We start from the raw sequence: 20,799 nt of genomic DNA on the forward strand, positions 1-20,799 counted from the left end.
TACAGATATATCAACCATATCCATAACGTCCATTACACATATAACACATGAACATACACATAATCATCTTACTTAGCACATTACAGCCTTTCTACCAGTATCTGACATGACATATCTCACATGAATTATTATGATTTTGACATACTGATGTCAAACAATATACTAAATGTTCCCCACCACCCCAGTCCAGCCAGCGTGACAGTGCTCCCTTGCTTCTCTGGTCCCAGAGTTCAGTGCGGTCCCTGCCTTGGAACCTCTGTTCTCCAGTCTGAATGCTAATGGAAGTGCCTCCCTGTCCCATTTTCGATGCAGATGGGACTAGGGGAGCTGCCTTAATCCTGTCACCCTTGTCCAGAGGGGTTTAGGTGTGTCTCCAACTGCATTTGCTTTGCTTTTTGTAAATCTTTCTTCTGGTTGGTTTTGGTTCAGGCAGAGGTGAGGGGGAAGTCCTTTGTGAGTCAGACAGGCTGGGTACTGCACCAGGGTTCCCCAGGAACACAGAGCTGACAGGTAACACAGTGGACATGGAGAACAATTGTTCACTGTCTTCTTTATAACATGCCTTAACATATTTGCAGACTGCCATCAGGTCCTCCTCAACCTTCTCTTCTCTAGACTAAACACGTCCTGTTCTTTCAACTTTGCCTCACAGGGCAGGTTTTCTAAATGGCTGATCATTTTTATTGCTGTCCTCAGGACTCTCTCCACTTCGTCCATATCTTTCTTATCAGGTGATGCCCAAAGATCAGGAGTGGAGGAGGAGCACTCTGCAGGCTGCCATGACAGCTCCTGACATCCTGTGGTGCTGTGGCACTGTGCCACCTTTTAGTGACTGGATAGAGCAAGGGGAGGAAAATAGGGACAAGATGGGAAATGTGTACATAAGGTTTACATGGGCCCCGGCAGGACTTAGGCCCTCTGTCCCATGCATAGGGGAATGCATAGGGGAACCCTCGAGGCCAATACAACTGATGAGTGTTCACCCAGCTGTCCTTACGCCACTGCAAGAGATTCCACAGCGCAAGCCGTGTGTCCAGGTGTGGTGCAGAGGGGTACATATCTCAGAACCCCTTGCATTACTTCCAGCCTCAGAGCATTCTGGGTAATTGTTCTAAGACCTCACCTAGAGCCCAGAGGTGCCATGGGGCAAGGGTCAGACCTGTCACCTCTCCCACCGTGCCCCAGACCTCAGCTCCTGCCATTTCCAAACTGATGCTGAAGCGAGACAAATCCCAACTGGAAACAGACACCAATGCACAACAGGGAGGGCAGATATGCGTTGGATCGCAGGCCCAAGGGACGTGGTGGAGACTTTACACTGAGATGCCAACTTCCAGCAGAGAGAAAATGAAAAGAAAGAAAAATGAAAAAAACAAACAAACCCCCAAACAACGCCCAGCAAACTACCCCAAACCAGGGCATCGTTCATTTTCCTGCATCCTGGGGCAAGAAGAGAAAACAGCAAGGATCTTTCAAAATGTTTCAAAAAGACTTTTAATCAAATATTCCAAAAATCCAGATGTCCTTCAGCTTTGGAGTTGCAGCTGGTTTCCCCCTTTGGTCAGCTCTCAATAACACACATTTCTTGCCCTTTTAGAATGGAATAGGTTTTGCCATAAGCTTTGCCAGTCGCAGTCAGATCTCATCTGGTAACACCCTTCCTGTGAGCTGTCACCGCCCAGCTTATTTACAGAGAGTACATGACGGTTTTTCATTCCTCATTGCTGAATTTGGCCTCATCAAATGTGCCGGGTGCTCTGGAGAAGCAGCGAGAACTCTGTGTGAGGAACTCAGCTGACACTCGCTGATCTGCTAGACTATCCCAGCGCTCTGGGGAGCTTAGGAGATGGACAAGAGCGGAGCCATCGAAGAGATTCTTAAAAGTGTGACTCAGACAAGATGTGTGGGAGTCGAGATAACCAACAAAACAACGGTGACCCTCAGGTCCCCATGGTAGGTGAGATTGTGTTTTATCCAGCATGCTTATGTCCAAATGCTTTCAATATACATCTGGAGCAATGTATATTTCTCTCCGTATCTGCCCCAAATATCAGCTCCCATTTAGTTTCTTTTTAATAAAGCCTCTTTATTTTGTGTGGCTCAAAATCTTGTCTCTTTCACCACCAGGAGTTGATCCAGTAAAGGATCTTATCTCACCCACCTTGTCTCTTTAAAGTAGGTGGGACTGGGAGCTGCTGGGGTGGGAAGGGTGCAAAGACAGAAGACAGTGTTGCTTAAGTGGGGGAGGCCTTTATCCCGCAGGGTCTTGAAAATGGCTGATTAAATAAAAAAGGAAGGATAAAGAAGTGGCAAAGGCATTGTGCATCTCCATCGGGGGATGGAGTTAAGGGTGCATTGTACCACTTGGACATTTGCAACTTACTATTTTTGTAGGTGTAAATAAAGCTCTTGGGCAGGTGCTGCTATGGCAAATGCCGTATAGGGTCTGGGCAAAATGGAAGATCCAGGGGAATGACTTTTTAAGGGAAAAGATCTTTGAATCTACAAACATCAAGTAGTCCTCGTGAGACTTTCCGGCCAAACACAGGCACTGGAAGCTGACTTCTTCAGGAAAAGCCAGCCGAGCAACTGCACTGCCGCAGCCCCAAGGTGGGTTAACCCGCGGGAACGGAACTTCCTGCTCCATCCATGGAGTAAAAACTGCCTGTCCGTTCTGGGGACCAAACACCACGGCTGTTGTGCTAACGGCTAGTTGATTATAGTAATCCCACTGCTGAGGATGCAACTTAACATGTATATTTCCTGTCTCCCCACAGCGTTTTCTGTTACAGCGGTCACACCTTCAGTCCTCCCCCACCGGCACTCAGCCCCCAAAGCAAGGAGACCTGTGTGTTTGTGAAAAGGAACTTGAGCGCTTGGGGGGTTGGAGGAGTCTTCACCTATGAGTCAGACAGGTTCTCATTCATCGCCATGTTCTGCAACCCCTTTGACAACAACCTGCACGAACTTAAGTACGGATTGGAAATCTTTGAAGGCAAAAAGGACTTCCAGGAATCTGAACTGAAGAACACGTACGATGTTATGCATAGCTTCCCGAAACAAACGAAAACACATGCAAGCAAGAAACTTGGCAGAATTTCAACTGCTATTGCTGTAACACTAGAGCCGTTTAAAATTTCTGCCACCCTGTCCAACCACAGCAAAGCTGTCTTTAAGATACTGATTGAAGAAATTGATTCCCCTCCCCACTACATGCCAGCACCTAATGCGCTACAATTTGAGGAACCTCAGCAGCTGGAATGACCCCCAGCTTTTGAATCCTGTTCAACGTGCTGCAAAATTCAGGATGCTTTTCTCCAAAGAAGTTTAGCCTATATTTTTTTTCATGAACAAACTCTGATATTTGCAAACTATTTGAGTTTGGTCATTTTTCAGCTACAACTTTAAAGGAAGATTTTTTTCTCTCCGGTTTTAATCCAAGTGGTTTTAATCAATTGTTTTGTTTTGTTCTGTTATTTCCAATTGCTGTCAGTTATGCTCGTTCCATTGCTGTCCAAACTGCTGCCTGCTTTCATCCCAAATCATATTTTGCAAAGAACATTCTCCTACCAAAATGCTATTTTTGGCTAAATCCCATTTTCGGATGGGAAAATGATTCAGATAAAAAAAAGTTTCAATGAGCTGCCGTGCAATGGTTTGAAACCCTCATCAAAATCAGAGCAGGGGCTTGTTAGGATATAAGGTTCAATATTTATTAAGAAATTAATGGAAACTAAGAGAGATTTGCTAGGGTATGTGTATTTAGTAACGGCTCTTTTGTCTGTATGCTGCAAAAACAAACAAACAAACAAAACCCCTTATGATCCTGGGATGGGCTTTTTCCCATGTCAATAAAAAAAATTAAAACAGAAGATAAAAGCCTAAATCAAGAGATATTGTACATCTGCCTTCCTTTGGTGGTGATGATTGTATTCATTAAAATGTTTTGCATTGTATTTCCCTTTAGTTTTGTACTTTTCTTGAACAATAAAGACAGGATTTATTTTTTTTTTAAATAGAGGACGCCAATTTTCCTTGGGTTAACCGGAACAGGCTGTTCAGTACATTTCTAGCACTAAATTAGTGAGAGATGGGCATGGGGTTAGGCCTGGAACGTGGGCTGTGAGGGGATGGGTCTTAGCCGTGTTATGTTTGTGACTATTTGTGCTGTGTGCAATGAATGGAGCATGGCACGTTCCAGCCTCCGGGGCTTGTCTTCTGGTGCGGGTGGGCACGGCGGGATATTCCTGGAGCTGCTCTTTTTGAAGAGTAAAACAATCTGGAGGGGAAAGAGCCCCCCACGGGAATGAGATCCCGACACACACAGCCGCCTGCCTATGCTGCTGCAGGGGACGGTGGGGGTGGCTTGGAGCTGCAGGCCAGGTGCTCTGGCTAGGGACACACACATAGCGTGATGGGGTTTGTGTGTGTAACCCTTCTGCCAGGCAGAGGAGGAAAGGGCCAGGTTCTCTATCCACGGGTTTCTGTCAATGATACAACACCAAACCGGCTCGAGGCCCCCCACCCAGTCACCTGGGAAATCACACACTATCCCCTGGGCACCCCCAAAAGGCAATACTGTCCTTCGCGCAAGCACAGAGGCTGAGGGTAGAGAGTAAACCTTTTAATACAAGGACGGAAGGAACGCAGCACTGGTTTTGGAAGCAGTGCAAACAGAATTCATGAACTCAGTGAGCTAAACCCACCCCAGAGTACGGGGGCATGTCCGTCACCTCTCCCTTCTCGCTTTCCCCTGTACTGAACTGACCCCCATAGTTGCAGTGGCCACCTCTCGGTTGGGAGCTCAGCCAGTCCCCTTCTGCAGGTCCCTGCCAGACGTGGGCTTGACCAGGTCCTCGCCACTTCTGCCTCCTGCCATCTCTGGGCCTTGCTGAGTCCCCGCTGCTGGCACCTGCCATCTGCAGGCACCTACCTCTCCTGGCTCCTCTTTGCTGGTTGTCAGTCAAGCCCACTTCCTCTAGTGATTTCAGCTCTTGGTGACTTTCAGCTTCCAGCTCATGGGAAAACCGTCTGCGGACGCAGGAGCAACGTCCCTGCTTTTAACAGAACAATACGACTCCAAGAGGAATCATTAATTCTACCTTTTAACAGCGGGAGGAGAGAGTCATTCCATGCCTGAGGGTAGCCTTTTGCCAGGGCTCCTGCATTCTCAATAGACAAGAGGGAGTTCCTCTGCTGGCATAGCTACACCCCCTTCCTCTGACAACATTAACTAGGCTGACAGAGTTGTGCCGGCCTAGCTGAGTCTACGCCGGGGTTTTGGTAGCACAGAGCAGGTCTGAGCAATGCCGAGCTACCTGTGCTCTGTGGTTTGCCGCTCAGGGCTGAGCAGACGCTAGGCGAGGAGCTCGCTTTTCGGGACCTTTCTTTGGCTGCCTGTCCGGGTGCCGACAGCAGAATTAAACAATAACAGCAGAATTTAAAGAAATGTCCTGACCCCACCCACTGCACTTCCTGGAGCGTTTCCCACAGAAACATGCTTCCTCTGCACAACAATGAGCGCCGGGACAATCGGGGCCGGGCATGGCACATTTGGACGTCTGAGAAAACAACTTTGCATCCCCGCTTCCATGCCAAGTTTGTCCCTGGCCGTGCTGGAGGCTGAGCCGTGTTCCTGGCTAGTTTCCTCGCTGTGAGAACACGTGCCTTCGGGCAGTGGCATCTGATGATGCCCAGATTGCGGCAGGGAGAGCGGAGGTTGCCCGTCAGAGCTGGGGCCCAGGTGGTGTCCCCAGGACGTCACTCTGTCTCAAGGGGGCACTCAGGGAAGTGAGTATGGGACCTGGGGGATGCCAATGCTCCATACGCAGCAGCTGGCTCGTCCTCCTGGCAGTACCAGCTGTGAGCCTGGGATCCAGCATTTGTTATCTCCCCACTAGCTCCATTCGTTCGTATTGCTACTTATTTTCGAGTTGCTGCCAAGCAGTAAAAGTCCCTGTCAGTCAGCAGAAAAGCCCGACCAGCTTGTGCCACCCACCCAGCCAGGAGCATGAGATCTCCAGCCCTGTCCCAGACACCCAGCCTCTACAGATCCCCTTCCCTCCCCTCTGTGGCTCCTCCTTTGCCGCCCTCTCCTCCCCCTGTTCTCAGGATGCTCCCCAAACACCTGCCTCCCACCGCCCGTCTCTCTAGGAATCACAACAGCAGTGTGGCACTCAGATGGATTGCATGTGCCCCTCCCCCCCTGAGATTTCAGCCCGGGTGGCAGTCGGCTTGCAGGGGGGCACACGCCTGGGAAAGGCACCAGCACCTAGAGCTCTTGTCGACCCCACTTAGGAGGTCCCCAGAGCAGGGAAGAGAGACGGGGCAGGCAGCACAGCTCCACCAGAGGGGGTGCGGGGAATCCTGCTGAATCCTGTCCCTTCCTTGCCTGCAGCTGCAGGAGGCGCCTGGAGCCCGCTCCAAGTCTGCAGTGGGAGGCGATGGGAGAAATCCCGGGGGGTGGAGCTGTGTGGGTGGGGGCAAGGGGATGCCGGCTTTGAGCAGGTGTGGGAGGTGCGGGGGCAGTGGGGAAGGTATGCTGTGGTTCACCTGCACACGATTAAGGCATCTTAGCTATCAGGCACAATGAAGAAGCCAGAACAATGCTTTGTCTTTCAACAATCTACAGCTACGTGCTTAAATAAACACTTTAGGTGCTTTTAAAAAATGAAGCTGGCAGCTGCTGACGCTGGCATAAGATCACACTATGCGGCTGAATTCCTTGGTGGGAGCTGCTTTGGGCGCATTCGTGCTGGAAATGGACATTGATTGCACTGTGAGAATTCAGTTCCCAACACATGTAGATCCAGTGCTGTAACGGGGCCTGGACAAGGAAACTTCGTTTTGGTTGTTTAAAAAATAACTTGCCAAAGGCTGATTGACTGGCTTTGAATAAGTCATTTGTTCAGTGACCTGAGTTCAGTCTCTTGTGGCCATTTCACGACGTTCTAACGGCAAAAAAATTCAGTGTGTACACGCACCACGGGAAGGAAGGCTGTTGCCAGTCAGCACTGAGGTACTTTGACACGTCTGTGTGGAAAGCCTGGCTGCTGTGGGCTTGCACTACACCTGGCTCAGTCTAAATTTCACTCCTTCGGTCTCTGTGCGTGGTGAGTTGAGCCTTGTAACTAGGCGGCACCAGCTCTAAATCAGCGCTGTTTTCCTTCTAAAGAATACAAATGTCTGTGCATGGGCCCCAAAGCCAATGCCTGGGGCAGTCACGTTTCCCCCCCTCCCCTCTAAAGAGTTACGTGTCACCTCTTCCTGAGTTCCCATCCAGCACTCTACCTGCTCGGAGTTACTTCCACTCTCATTTTGAATCTTGCTGAGTTCTTGACCTCAATGACTTCCTGTGGCTGTGCGTTCCCAAGACAGGACTTCCCTTTCTTGGCTTTGCATTTTTCATCGTTTACTGTCCCCTTCTCTATGTGATGAGACAGGGAGAACCGAAGCTCCTGAAGCGCTCTCTCTGCAGACCCTCCATTATTTAAGGATCTTCTCTCCTGTCTTCTCTTTTCCATCCTGTCTAAGGTAACAATCCCCGTTGTAGGCCTTGCTGAAGCCCTAGAAATAACTAACAGTTATTTAGAACCAGAGGCTGTGAATCAGATTTGACCTGACCTTGTGTGACCTTCCCCCCTGCAATCTGGACTGGTGTGTAGCTGTGTCACCCCGATCCCTCACTTGTGGGCCCCGATTTACTCTGCTTTGCTCTGTGGGCCACCCACTCCTGGGTCAGCCCACGCCCAGCCTTCTGCAAGTAATCAGCCCCTGTCTTAGTGAAGGAGTGCTTCTGGCCAGCCGCTCATGGGATTGACCCCCAGCAAACACCCCCCAGTCCCAGATGCAATCCTGGGAACTGTCGTTTTACAAGTTCATTACAGTAGTCCGTCCATTTATCAAAGAAATTGATATGCACCAGCTCTGTCATTCTAAGTGAAATCTGTACACACACTCAACTCACAGGCACTGCTTTAGATTAAAAACAAACAAATGTACAGATTACAGCAAGATTTTAAATGATAATAAGCCAGAAAAATATGAATCAAGGTTTGATCAGAATTAATTAGAAAGATAAATCACATTCTAAACAAAACTCAACACTTTAGTACTTTTTCAGTCTTTGATGTTAGCTTACCACACAGGCTGGGTGAGATGACTCCTGCAGCCAGCCCTCCCCCCGTCCGCCCCCATTTTGTATTTATAAAATAAAAGACTAGCAGGATCTTATTCAGGGGATAAGGCAAAAGCACACATAGCTTATCCATTCCTCAGCAAACAACTTCACTTCTATTTCAAAAGAAAACTAAAAGTAAAACAAACTTAAAACAGAATCAAAGGTACATACTTAAAAGGAAATTACAAACCTAAAGGAAGAAAATACTACAGTGGAATTTACCATTAATATGGATTCTGCTTACATTAAATAACAAAATGTACTAGTAACAAATGCTTCTTGATCTTAACCAGGCAATTACTTTTAACAAAAGGCCTCGGGATGCTCCAAACAAATGTAAACAGAGTCTCAGAGAGAGAATCTCAGGGTGTTATTTAATAGCATCTGTTTTGGGCCTAATTATCCCTCTTTTGACCCGTCAATCCAGGAGGGTTGGATGGGTCACCCCTTATGTAATTGCTTTAAAGCAATATACTGTGACATGGTTCTGTACCTGTGTTTTCAGATTTAAATACAGTTTTTTTAATTCAGCAATGCATAGTGTACATTCCGATTACACACATACAGCTTAGAACTAAAACAATCAGCAGGGGGTGAAACATAACAGACAATATTCCCTTAGGTGTGGGTGACCAGTCTGTAAAAACATCAGACCAATGGTAAGCAGTTAGCTCTTTTTTTGACTTAGCAATTTTTAACATGTCCCCGTTTGCATGCATTGCTTGTATTGCCCATTTTCCTCTGGGTTTTTTTTGTGTTTGTTGTAAAAATTGAGTTACTTTTTTTCCTTCCAAGAAGTTGTTTGTCAATTCTTGCCAGTGTAAGCCAAGACTGACAGAGAAGTTAACTAGGTCAGTTGTCATAAGCACCTGTCCCCTTTCTGTTTTTAGCAAGTAGTGTGTGTGATTACTGGTATACACCATACTGACATTACATTTCCATTTATTCACCAGGGGTTAACTAACATTTTCATCCTTCAATAATACACTTTTCCCAAGAGGCTACACATATTCATTGCCCATTGTACAGGACTTGGGTTGTATTTTTTAATTTATTCCATACGCACGTTCCCAGTGATACATCCTGGCTATATGGTTTTGGAGTGACAGGAAAGGATAAGCACACCTACCTTTGAGGGCTTCACATGGTACACCCTCTGGTGTTCAATAGTTTCCCCTTTTTTTCAGCCCCCTGGCTCATAATATGAGGCAGCCAGAAAGATTCCATGTGTAATACCGGGAGCGGGCTAACCTTTCATAGCTTTGTCTTCAGAGATTGTTGATGGGCACAATGTTGGGAACAAAAATTTTGCCTAGTAACAGGTTTGGTCTCACCACACCAGACACATTCTGCTTCTTATAGCTTTTCCCGCACTAAGCAGGGTCGCCAAAAATGTTCATTATGGTCCTTCTCCATCCGATACAATCTTGTGTATCTTCTATCTTAAGTCCAACACTTTACATGTCTCTCTTCAGCACATCCTTCCAACAGGTCTTTGGCCTTCCTCTCTTCCATGGTCCAGGGGGCTCCATTTCCAACACTCTTCTCGTCACATGGTCCTCACCTCTTCGCATTGCATGTCCATACCATCTCAATCTCTCCTCCTTCAACTTTGTTGCTACCTCTATCACTTTCAGAGTCCCTTGAATGTACTCGTTCCTTATCTTTTCCTTCTTCGTTACACCACAAATCCATCGCAGCATCCCCATTTCATTCACACCAGACACATACTGCATCCATTTATATTTATAGGTGTAAAATAGCAATCTTTTTCTTTGTCTTAAAAAATGTGCTAAAACCTTAACATTTCCAGATACAACCCAATACTTTTTGTATTCTAGTGTTGCCAGGCTAAGAATTTGCATTGTAGTGCACCCTATAACCACAGCAGTTCTATTTTTCATTTCCATAAAAGCCATGTGGTATTTAACCATTGCCACATATTTGTTTTTGTATAAGACTGTTTTGCAACTGGCACAGGGAGCTTAGTTTGTTTTTGATTACCTCCAAATCCACAGTATTTAGGATTTCCGTTCTGCCTCACTTGGGCGTGGGGATACTGGTGAATTTATATTGCTTGTGCCAGTCCACTGGCCAGGTAGCCTGAACACGAGAGGGAGCCGGGCCTTTGTTTGTGCACAGTCTGATGCTCCTGGATGATGTTTGCAGAACTGAATCCAAAGTCTCCATGTTTTCACCCCATTTTTATAGCGATCAGCTCCCAGGTAAGTTAATTAATCCTGCTGTGTCACACTACTTTTGCATGCTGGTGTGATTATCAATCACCTGTAATGTTGCAAGGATGACTGCTTTCGATATTTTTTACACTTTGTCTTGTTCCTGTCCTTGGAGCAGATCCCTCTGTACTTTGAGGTTATCTCTGTCTGCATGCTTTGGCCAACTGGGTTGTAAAGTTGTTAAAGCAAGGTAGTTTCACTTCCTCTTACTGCCTTGGAGATTTGAGGTCACGACCTTTTTACTTTTTTATCTTACACACATACTTTATTCATTCCTCAGCAAACAACTTCATTTCTACTTCAAAAGAAAATTAAAAGTAAAACAAACTTAAAACAGAATCAAAGGTAGGTACTTAAAAAGACATTACAAACCTAGAGGAAGAAAATACTACAGTGGAATTTACCATTAATATGGATTCTGCTTACATTAAATAACAAAATGTACTAGTAACAAATACTTCTTGATCTTCCCCAGGCAATTACTTCTAACAAAAGGCCTCGGGATGCCCCAAACAAGTGTAAACAGAGTCTCAGAGGCAGAATCTCAGGGTGTTATTTAACAGCATCTGTTTTGGGCCTACACCTGTGGGCAGTTTGTCAATGTCCTTGATGTTGCTTTGTAGATGCATTCCAAGGGCGAGCTCCAGCAACAAAAATGCCTCTGCCTTTAACACGTTTCCTCGTCACCCCCTGGGGTCAGGTGATCAACCATGTCCGGCAATAGGCATGATTTCCTCCCCTGGAGTCAAACGAGCGTTGCCTTATCAGATGCTCAGGCCAGTCCATTGTTCCTCTATGCATGCCTCTGCAAGCCGTGAACCCGCACTTTGCTTTCTGATTGCCTGGATCTATTCCAGCCATGTGAGTCACACATTTGGGACTCATTTGCATAGCAGGGTTTCATAGCTGTACATATGTGACATGCTACCAAAACAATAATGTTCAGTGTGTCATGAGCACGCCAAAAACACCTTAAAGGACAGACTTTGCATTAGACAATACACAGTTACACCATACGGGTAAATGTGACGGATACACACATCACACCATAAGGGCGTGCATGGGGTACAGCGTGTCACACCTCCCCTCTTACAGAGCTGCAGGAGGGTCAGCCACTGTAGTACATCAGGGTTACCTTGGTATTTAGCCATGAAAGCGATGAGGCAGTCTGCCTCAGTTTCCCCATTTGCCATTCTTAGCACAATCAAAGGCTTTTTCCAGAAATCTATGCACGATCTATCCAACTACAAGGTTCAACATGAGTAGTCCAATGTCGCTCACAAAATTTAGCATCAGTACCAAATTTGTTATCATAGGGTGATGTGTTTCTTTCTAGCAACCCAGGTGCCTTCTGAGTTTTACCTGCCTGGGGAAATTTCCCCTCTCCCCTGCCAGCGAGCTGATTCGAATGGTCACAGACACCTTCTTCTTCTGGATCTGGATCCTCCTGTCTTAAAGAGGCAGAGTTAATTTTCACCAGCACATCAGGGTGAGCGGCCTGACAACCTGGGACAGGAGTCTGGGCGCTCTCTGTCACCTCCTCTTTTATGCCTGAGGGTCAGTCGTGTGACTACTCCCCTCTGGAAAGTCAGCCACACAACTCCCTCTCAAAATCAGAGCCAGAGGCTAAGTATCTGGGTGCAAAGACAGGTACCATGTCGCACGCTCTCTCAGACCCAGCCTGGCCTGACTAGAGACAGTTGTAATCCTGTGTCCCTCCATCCGACAGCCTCCCTGCCATTTGTCTTGATATCTCTGAGAAACTCCTTACCCCCTCCTGTGACCACCACACCCACAAAGCCGGGAATGTAAACTGGGAGACGGTGGAGGAAATGGGGTGTGCCTCCTGGAACTCATGAGTTAGAATCACTGGGTTCACTTGGGCTGGGAATGGGGGAATTAACCCCCATCAGTTCCGGGCACTGATTTTTCAAATGCTCAGTGGAGTCGCATTGGTAACACCTTCTTGGACCCGCCTCCTTCCCAGGTGGGTTGTATTGGGTTTTCTAGGAGACACAGGGCTTCTGGGGGGTGATGGTCTGCCTTCCCATCCACCCTCCTTCACGGAGTAAAATGGGATCCCCCTTTGGAACTGGGTTTCTGTCCCTCTCTCTGAGACTTGTGGCCCATAGACATCTGTGCTTGCTCAAAGGCATCTGCCATTGTGGCCATTTCTATCACAGATTTCAAATCTTTATTCTACAGACTATTCCTCTGTACAACCGCTTAGAAATCGCTCTTGCACTATGAGGTCAAAGAACTGGTCATACGTGTCAAATCACTTACCCCGACCCAATTCTTCAATAAATCACACAATTTATAAGCATATTCATTGAGAGTCATGCCTGTATCCCTCTTAAGACTTCTAAACTTCATTCTGTACACTTCAGATGCAATCTGAAACCTTTGCAAGACACCCCTCTTAAATGTATCATATCTTCAAGCCTCCTCAACTGGCATCTCATTAAACACAGACAAAGCTTTGCCCGACAACTTTACTATGAGCGTGGGAACTTTCTTCTCCCCCGGGATCTTCGAAAGTAGTAAAGTACTCCTCAGTGCAGTCTGTTGCTTTGTAAACAGGACGCAGCTTATCAAAGCGGAGTGTTTTAGGTGTGGAGGGAGACACTGGGGACATAGGAGCACCGGGGATGATCCCATGCCTGTCTATCATCTCCAGCTGATACTTTCTCTCCTTCTTCTTGTTGTCCATGATTCGCTGGTGGGCTCTCTCTTCAGCTTCTTTGGCTTTCTCTGCTGAAGCAAGTTGCCTCGAGCTGATTTAACTTCAAGGCACGTATGTGGGCAGCTTCCTCAGTTTCCCAGGTGCACCGTTGTGCAGCTGCCTCAGTTGCCCTGGCCTCAGCTACTTCTTTAAGCTTCATTTCTGCTCGCCACTTTTGAAATTCACACTCTTTCTCATGGGCTTCCAGCCGAACACTCTCAAGTTTTGCAGCTGCCTCACTGGCAGGCATTTTTTATGTTTCCCTGGGCTTATTTCCCTCACAAATGGTGATCAATAACAAACTGTGATCTCCTGACTGTTCTCATCCACTGCACTTAAGATCACACATACCAGTGTTGAAAGTGTGAACTTCATGCAGAGCAACAAGCTGTGCATATTTGCTGTGCCACTGTGACGTTCCCCCCTGCAATCTGGACTGCTGTGCAGCTGTGTCACTTGATCCCTCACTCCTGGGCCCGACTTACTCTGCTTTGATGTGTGGGCTGCCCACTCCTGGGTCAGCCCACGCCCAGACTCCTGCAAGTAATCAGCCCCTGACTTAGTGAAGGAGCGTTTTGGCTAGCCGCTCATGGGATTGACCCCCAGCAAACACCCCTCAGTCCCAGATACAATCCCAGGGCGTCAGCAAGGCCTACACCTTTCTTTCCAAGCTCTCTTTGTAGGAGACTATTTCCATTTCGTTTTTTAGGATAATTTTTATTGTCTTTTCCTGCACCACTGATTTTGATAATCGCATGCGCCTTTTCTCCATCCCATTCCCACCCAGCACCGTGTGTACTTGGTGCCTGCAGCTGCCCATCGAGCTACCTGCAGAGATGCCGGGCCCCCATCCAGCACTGATACAGGTAGCGTAGAGCACTATAAGAAGCAGGAGAAGCGGATTGCCAGCAAATGATTTCCGTTTCTTGACAGTGAGCCTCCTGGGCTGTCATATTGGCCTTCCCCCTCCTTGGCTAGACAGAATTTCCTTTTTCAGAAACCCTGATGACTAGAGCCCTTCACACCCCAGCGCTGTCATTTATAGACCCTGCTCTACAGGGGAAGTGTGGGCTGCATCTCAGCTAGCAGAGCACACACGCCGCTGGGCTGGATTGGACACTAGGTGGGGGCCTGGGAGTCAGCACTGTCCGGACAGGGACTGGCAGTGCTCTGTGGGAACTACTGCTGAATTCCTCATTGCTGCGAGATGCCTATTGTTGAAGAGTTGATTCTGAAGGTGAACACAGGCAGGTGTGTGGGCATCCAGATAACCAACAACACCAAAGATGTGACCCTCGAGAACCCCAGGTAAGCGGGTTCCCATTGCCTCCTCCTGGCTTCCCAAGTCAGCCTGTGACTGGTAGCTATTCGGATATGCCAGGATGTGGAGGATGTGTTTGTCTGTCTGTCTGTCTTTCTTTTGGGGAAGTGCTGTATGTCCCAGTGGGTCCCCCAAATCTCCCTGCCTTTTGGGCTGAATTTGCTGTTTCTACCCCTGCAGGGGTACAAGATGTTCTTGGGGCTTTGAGCCAGGACATTTTATGTGTCCAGGACTAGGGCTGGGGAAGTTTGGGGGGAGGGGAGGGAGGAGAATCACACTCTCTTGAGGAAGGGGGGAAGAAGGAAATATTTGCCTGGCCACTTGGTTTGAGAGGAAATGGCTGCTGGAAGCCTCTTGGGAGGTTGGAAAGTTTGATTAAGTCCCAGGGAGATGGACTGGGGCAGGTCATAGGCCTGGGATGAATTGTAAAGATGTTTATTTCTGATGGTCAGATTTCTATGGTATTAATAGCCCAAAGTCCCTTAAATACTAGTTCAAAAGTAGCCCACTATATTAAATGAAACAGGTGTTTTTTATGAACACATGGGCCTATACATCACAGAACAAATGAAAGCTTTCATTAGAGCCCGAGAACAGATTTGATTTAGAAACACCCCCCCCCAAAACCCAGCTACAAGCCCTGGCAGGAGTTCACCCACATGATCGACCAAGCAATGAGATAACAATCACATTCGAAATCAAAGCCCCACGGGGAATTCTGACAGGAAGGTCACTCCACCAGCCCCCCCACACCTCAGCCATCTTACATTCCCCTTGACAGGCAGATCACTACATACCCAGCCCAGAGACCCCTACAAAAAACCTGACAACCAGTGGCCACCTTCCCCACTTAAAAATCCTTCCACCCAGCGTCCCCTATGCCTTAGGGAAACCCAGAGCCCCATTATAAGCTCTGTCACCCAGACTCCCCCTTCTTCTTCCCCCAAGTAAACACCCTGCTCCACAGAGCCTCCTGCCACCCAGTAAAAACCCGCACCCCCCAGGAGACAGGCTGCTGCCTCGAACCCCACCTTGTCCAGCCCTATCCTGTGCAGCCCCAGAGGGGCAGCTGTGGATCTTCCCCCTGCCTTAGGTCCAGTCTGGCTGCTGCTACCTTTGAGGCCGGAGGTCTCCTCCTCGCCCAGCCCCAGAGGCTGCAGGAGGCTGCTGGGCTCCAGCGTCTCAGCCCGGGCTCTGCAGCAGGTGTATCCGCTGGGCAGACTGCAGCTGTGTGAGTGGGGAGGAGGGTGGTGCGGGACCAGAGCCCAGCCGGGGTTGGAAGATGGGGGCCTTGCCCTGCCCTGCTTACCTTATCTCCACTATCTTGCACCTTAGTCATGCAGGAAAGGACCCTCTGCCCTGGGGGTGGCCCAGGTGGGGCTGCGCTCCATGGCCCCGCGACCTCTTGTGCGTCCCCTGTGCAGAAAAGCTGCAGGCTGTGACCCACCTTGGCCCCCAGGGTCAGGATTCCCCTGCTGCCAGGATACAGTTATTAATTATTCTTAGGGATGTGGTGTAATGAAGGAACCCCGCGGGTGTTTTCCTCCAGGACTTACTGTTTCAGCGGCCACATCAAGAATGACCCTGAGCCCGAGATCCGCCCTGGCTCCTCGGAGAGCTGTGTGTTTGTGAAAACCAAGTACACGCCTCGTGGGAGCGTCGGGGTGCTGAGCTATGAGTCCGACGCCTTAACCCTGGCCATCATGTTCTCCAACCCCTTCGAACGCGTCCTCTACAACAGCGAGTTTGCCCTCGAGCTCTTCCCCGGCAGGAAGCATTTTGAAAGCATGGAGCGCCTTTATCAGTACATGTACAGCCACAAGCCGCCCTTTAAGTGCGAGTCCTTCGGGAGAACGGAGCTCAAGGAAACCCAGGACGGCAAGGTGAACGTGAGCAACAAGGAGATCCAGGTGAAGGTCACTATTTCCAACGGGAATAAGGCCATCATTAAAGTGCAGATCGAGAAAAATGAACCCTGCCCGCCCTACACTCCCCATGCAGCTTACCCAGGACAGCCATGGATGACAGACAAGGGGGCTGCTGGCTGGAATATCAGGAAACAGTGACTTTCTTTCTCCCAGCCGGAGTAGACAGGGATGTGCTAGCTCTGCTTGAACGAGTGCACTATAAACGGCTGGATGGTGGGACAAGCTAGCCACCCAAGTACAAACTCACCTGACCTCCCGGGCATGTAGTCCGACGGCTATCGTGAGCTGCTGCCCATGCCCAACATATCCACACAGCCATTTTTAGTGCACTAGCGCATGTCTGTCTAGCCAGGCCGGGCGGTATCCAGGGCATTGTCATCATTTTCTAAAGAAGGGTTTTTTTCTTGCTTATTTTTTAACCTCAGCAATAACAGGTGTTGGCATATGAAGACCTGAAGCTTCAGCATTTATCATGGCGATGCTAAAAAACCTCCCGTAAAGCTTTGCCAAAAGTAGAGCTAAAAAAGATCATATAGAATAATTAGCAAATAACAGCTACAGTTCTTAACCAGAAATATATTTAAGAGCAGGAGCTTTTGGACTAGCTGTATCAGGTAGTTTTAAATTGCATATGTGCTTGCTCGGTAAAATATAACTGGCTAAGCAACTTAAATAACACGTTCTAAATTGTAATGGAAACCACGAGAAAGAGAGAGAAATAGATAAGCATGTAAAAATGGCCAGACTGGGTCAATCCAATGGTCCATCTAGCCCAGCGCCAGCTGAGTCAAAGGGAGTGAACAGAACTGGGAAATTTGAGTGATCCCCTGTTGTCCAGTCCCAGCTTCTGGCAGTCAGAGGTTTAGGGATACCTGGAGCATGGGGTTGTCCCCCTGACCATCTTGGCTAGTAGCCATTGATGGACTTATCCTCCATGAACTGATCTAATTCTTATTTGAACCATACGGGCTTTGGGGGGCGACCTACCCTCCCCGCCCCCCCCGCCAAGTCAGCCCCATTTTGTCATACCTTGCCCTATATTACTGGTACATACAGATACCACAACAGTATAAAATCATTACAAAAAAGGGGGAAAACAATAAAAAGGCAAACATAACAAAATATAACATATAAGAATGATTGGTTGAGGACTTGTTTTAAACCCATGTGAAAGTAAGTCAAATTGTTATGCTTCTTCATGCCTGGAAATTCAGCGCACTGTGAAATCTGTATAACATTGACAATAAGTTAGTACTTGTTAATAATTAGATAATACCAGTTATGGTGCTAACCTGCAAAAATTGTAATATGGGATAAAATAAAGGAAAAGAAGTCTCTCTAAACCCTTCAGGCTGTAGCCCACCCCAGGCCCGTGTGGGCAGGCTAGCCTGGTATCCCAAAATTAGTAAGATAGTCTTTTCTGTTAGTGCTGTTCGATGTCAAATATCTAATCTGCAATTAATAAACCAGATAATTCAGCTTGTCCAGTTACTGTATCAATCCATAAATAATCAAAGTACCCATGAGTAACAACTGGACACAATGTGGAATTGTATTGTGTGCTGTTAAATCTGTGAAAATTTCTTATTTTATGGTTAACCTTGTTCTGTTGTTTAAATTGACATACTACTAAAAACTATCAATTATGTTAAATTGAGCCTGTGTATGTTACATATTGAGTTCCTGTAGTTGAATTGTGTCTCTTTGAGTGAAAACCACCACCTCATATGAAAAAAGGGACTTAATTTTTTCTTTCGTAACATTATACTAAGTCATATAATTCACTTGTTACTAAAAGTCCAATCAGCAGTCCAAGTGCAGAATTTGTTTGAATTCTTCCATGAGAATTTGCAGGGGTAATCCAAAGTAGCCCTGGAGACTTCAGTCTTGTGATTTAAGACTTTCCCTGACAAAGTCTAAGCAAATCTGAGATAAAACAGGATCAGGCAGTGGCAGGGCAGGGCACACTGTCTGCTGAGTTGGTGGGGGGAACAACCATGGTTCTTATCTGCGTGGTTCAACCCCTGCAGAGAGCTCTGGGGATAGGGGACCTGGTGAGCCATCCCAGCAGAGCCACAGCAGGAAGGCAGCAGCAAACCAAGGGTCCTCCCCTGGGGCGGTGTTGCTGGAGGCCCCACCCGAACTGCAGGTCTCACAGGCCACCCCTCAGGGAGCCATGGTTCCAGGCTCTCTGCGCACTCAGGCAGGCAGGTCACGTTTCCAAGCCTTTCTCCTCAACCAAAAAAGGCCTGGCAGATGTCAGCCAATTATTATCCTGTGGCTCCAGGAGCTGGGCCCTGGGCGCCGGTGTCTGGCTTTCACCCAGCGCTGGACAGGGCCAGATTGAACAGGCCAATCGGGTGTGAGCGGTAACTCTGCTGTCCCCAGCATGCCTGCAGCATGCCGGAGGGCAATGCAGCTGATGCTATTCCCATGGCACCTGGTAACCAGGCGGGGTACATGGCCGGGCTGGGGTGAAACCTGAAGAGGGTCTGAGTCGGTGGCAAAAATATGGTCTTAGCGAGGAGGAGTAAAATGAGCATCACCCCGAGGGGACGGGCAACTCTGGGCTCAACACAGGGTCTGACGCTGGGCCTGGGAGCTTTACAGTCGGTGCAAAACCCCTGCAGGCCGTGTAGGCCCAAAGGGCTCAGCACCAGCCAGCCTGGGTCTGCACTGGTAGCAGGTAGCTAGGCTTGCACGCCCTGAGCCGAGTGTGTTGGTTATTTGAACCCAGAGCGCCCCCTGCTGTCAGCACAGGACGCTGGTGTCCTGGCGTCTCAGCAAGTCCCAGCCCCAAAGGCTGAGAGAAATGGGGCAGCCTGACCTCAGTGGTGCTAAGGAGAGTCACCAGCTGAGGGTCCCCCTGGCATTATTGGGGGAGGAGGTGGCAATGAAATTCCTAGAGCCCTAAGCCAGAAGGGACCCCATGGATCATCCAGCCAGGGCTCCTTTAGGGCACAGGCCAGAGACCTGCCCCACAGAATGGTAACAAACCACCAGCTCACCAGCGAACATGCTGGGTCCAGAGACAGCCGGCTGGAGAAACAGGCTCTGCCCTGAGCTGCACAAAGACAGGTACAAGCCTCCGGGACAGGGTGCCACCAAGGGGCCACAATCCCTCTGCCCCCAACAGCTGCGGCATGGTCAGCACGTGGTGCCCCTCCCCACCCCACAGAGAGCCGGGGCACCCAGAGGGAGGATGACCCCATCACAGAGCCGAGGAGAGACTCCAGTCCTATTTCTCCAGATGGGGGCTGGGACGTGAGAACGGGTCTGGGATCTGGGGCTGCAGGCTGGGGGTATGAGCATCCCAGGGCGCTCAGTGTGGTGGGATCGCTGGGGTGGCACCGCAGGGCTGGGAAGCCAGGATTTGTGGGTTGAGGCACCCGCACTGCTCTGTGGAGTTGATTGGGTAACACCTCCCTGGCCAACCTAGCCCAGACTTGCACAAGCACCAAGCTGGGCCCACGTTTAAAAAGCAGCAGCTCAGGGGAAGGGGGCAGCAGCAGATCCCCCGCGGTGACAGGACCGTCTGGCCGGTGACTGAGCCCAGCACGCAGGTTGCAGAGCAGAGATGAGACAGACACACTGGAGGACGGCGCTGTGGCCTCCTCCGGGGTCAGGAGCCGAGGAAGGGCCACAGTGACCGGGGAGTGCCTGGCAACCCAAAAGCCGGGCCGGGATAGGGCCGCCGGAGCTGCCCAATCAGCCAAAGTGGGGCGGAGCCTCTCTAGCACCCGCAGTATAAGAGACAGACCTCTGAGCTCAGTCAGGAGCAGACCACTGCCGGAAGCAGATGTGCTGCCCTGCTGACTGAGACCTAGGCTGGAGCCAAGACTCCGACCAACGCCGGATCAAACCGGGCCTAGAGACTGGGTAGGGCTGTTGCGTAGCTGGACCGTACAACCTGGCCAGAGAGACTGGGCTGAGACGCCTGAATCGCGGGCCCGGACCAAGGCCCCTGAACCCCGGGACTGGACCGAGCCCCCGGCGCACCCCAGGTAGGTAACACTCCCTGAGGTCGGATGGGACCTGGAGGAGCTGCCGGCCGCCGAGTCCCCAGAGTCGGGACCAGACCTGGACGAGCTGCCTGAGGCTGCACCCTTCCTGGAACCCTGTGACCTAGAGGAACTGCCTCTCACCGATGAGCTCCCTGCATTGTCGCCGCCAGACGAGGAGGGACTGGCGGGCCTACCCCGGACGGTGCACCCCAGCGACCCTGGGGAAGCAGGTACAGGGGGATACGGGGAGGAAGTAGCCCAGGGGCAGCCATAGACGGTGGCTGAGTTGGGGCAACCCTGTTGGTGTGTTGCGGCAGGAGCCCCGCCGGCCCAGTGGCAACGCCTTTGCCATGGTTAGGGCCCTGGGCTGAGATTCAGTAGAGACGGACCAAAATGAGACGCAAT

General features: G+C 49.3%; 1 protein-coding gene and 1 long non-coding RNA gene across 2 annotated transcripts; both read left to right on the forward strand.

Annotated features, from left to right (window-relative positions):
• Positions 1-1,366: 1,366 nt before the first annotated feature.
• LOC137150002 (uncharacterized) lies at positions 1,367-3,956 on the forward strand. Its single transcript, XR_010918865.1, has 2 exons — positions 1,367-1,953; positions 2,778-3,956. It is a non-coding gene; the product is annotated as an uncharacterized lncRNA (long non-coding RNA).
• Positions 3,957-14,348: 10,392 nt separating this feature from the next.
• Positions 14,349-17,000, forward strand: LOC137150004 (uncharacterized). The gene is made up of 2 exons (XM_067543646.1): positions 14,349-14,449; positions 16,012-17,000. The coding sequence occupies exons 1-2, from the start codon at positions 14,349-14,351 to the stop codon at positions 16,526-16,528; spliced, it is 618 nt and encodes a 205-aa protein (XP_067399747.1). The 3' UTR covers positions 16,529-17,000.
• Positions 17,001-20,799: the final 3,799 nt, after the last annotated feature.

This window comes from Emydura macquarii, unplaced genomic scaffold, assembly GCF_026122565.2.
Source record: "Emydura macquarii macquarii isolate MOO-44397 ecotype Brisbane River unplaced genomic scaffold, CSIRO-AGI_Emac_v2 contig_951, whole genome shotgun sequence".
Classification (NCBI taxonomy): Eukaryota; Metazoa; Chordata; order Testudines; family Chelidae; genus Emydura; species Emydura macquarii.

What these genes read in the sequence shown, in the direction of transcription:
- LOC137150004 (XM_067543646.1), top strand. Translation starts at nt 14,349, where the DNA reads ATGCCTATTGTTGAAGAGTTGATTCTGAAGGTGAACACAGGCAGGTGT. An exon ending in GTGACCCTCGAGAACCCCAG is followed by an intron (nt 14,450 to 16,011) that starts GTAAGCGGGTTC and finishes GTTTTCCTCCAG; the next exon opens with GACTTACTGTTTCAGCGGCC.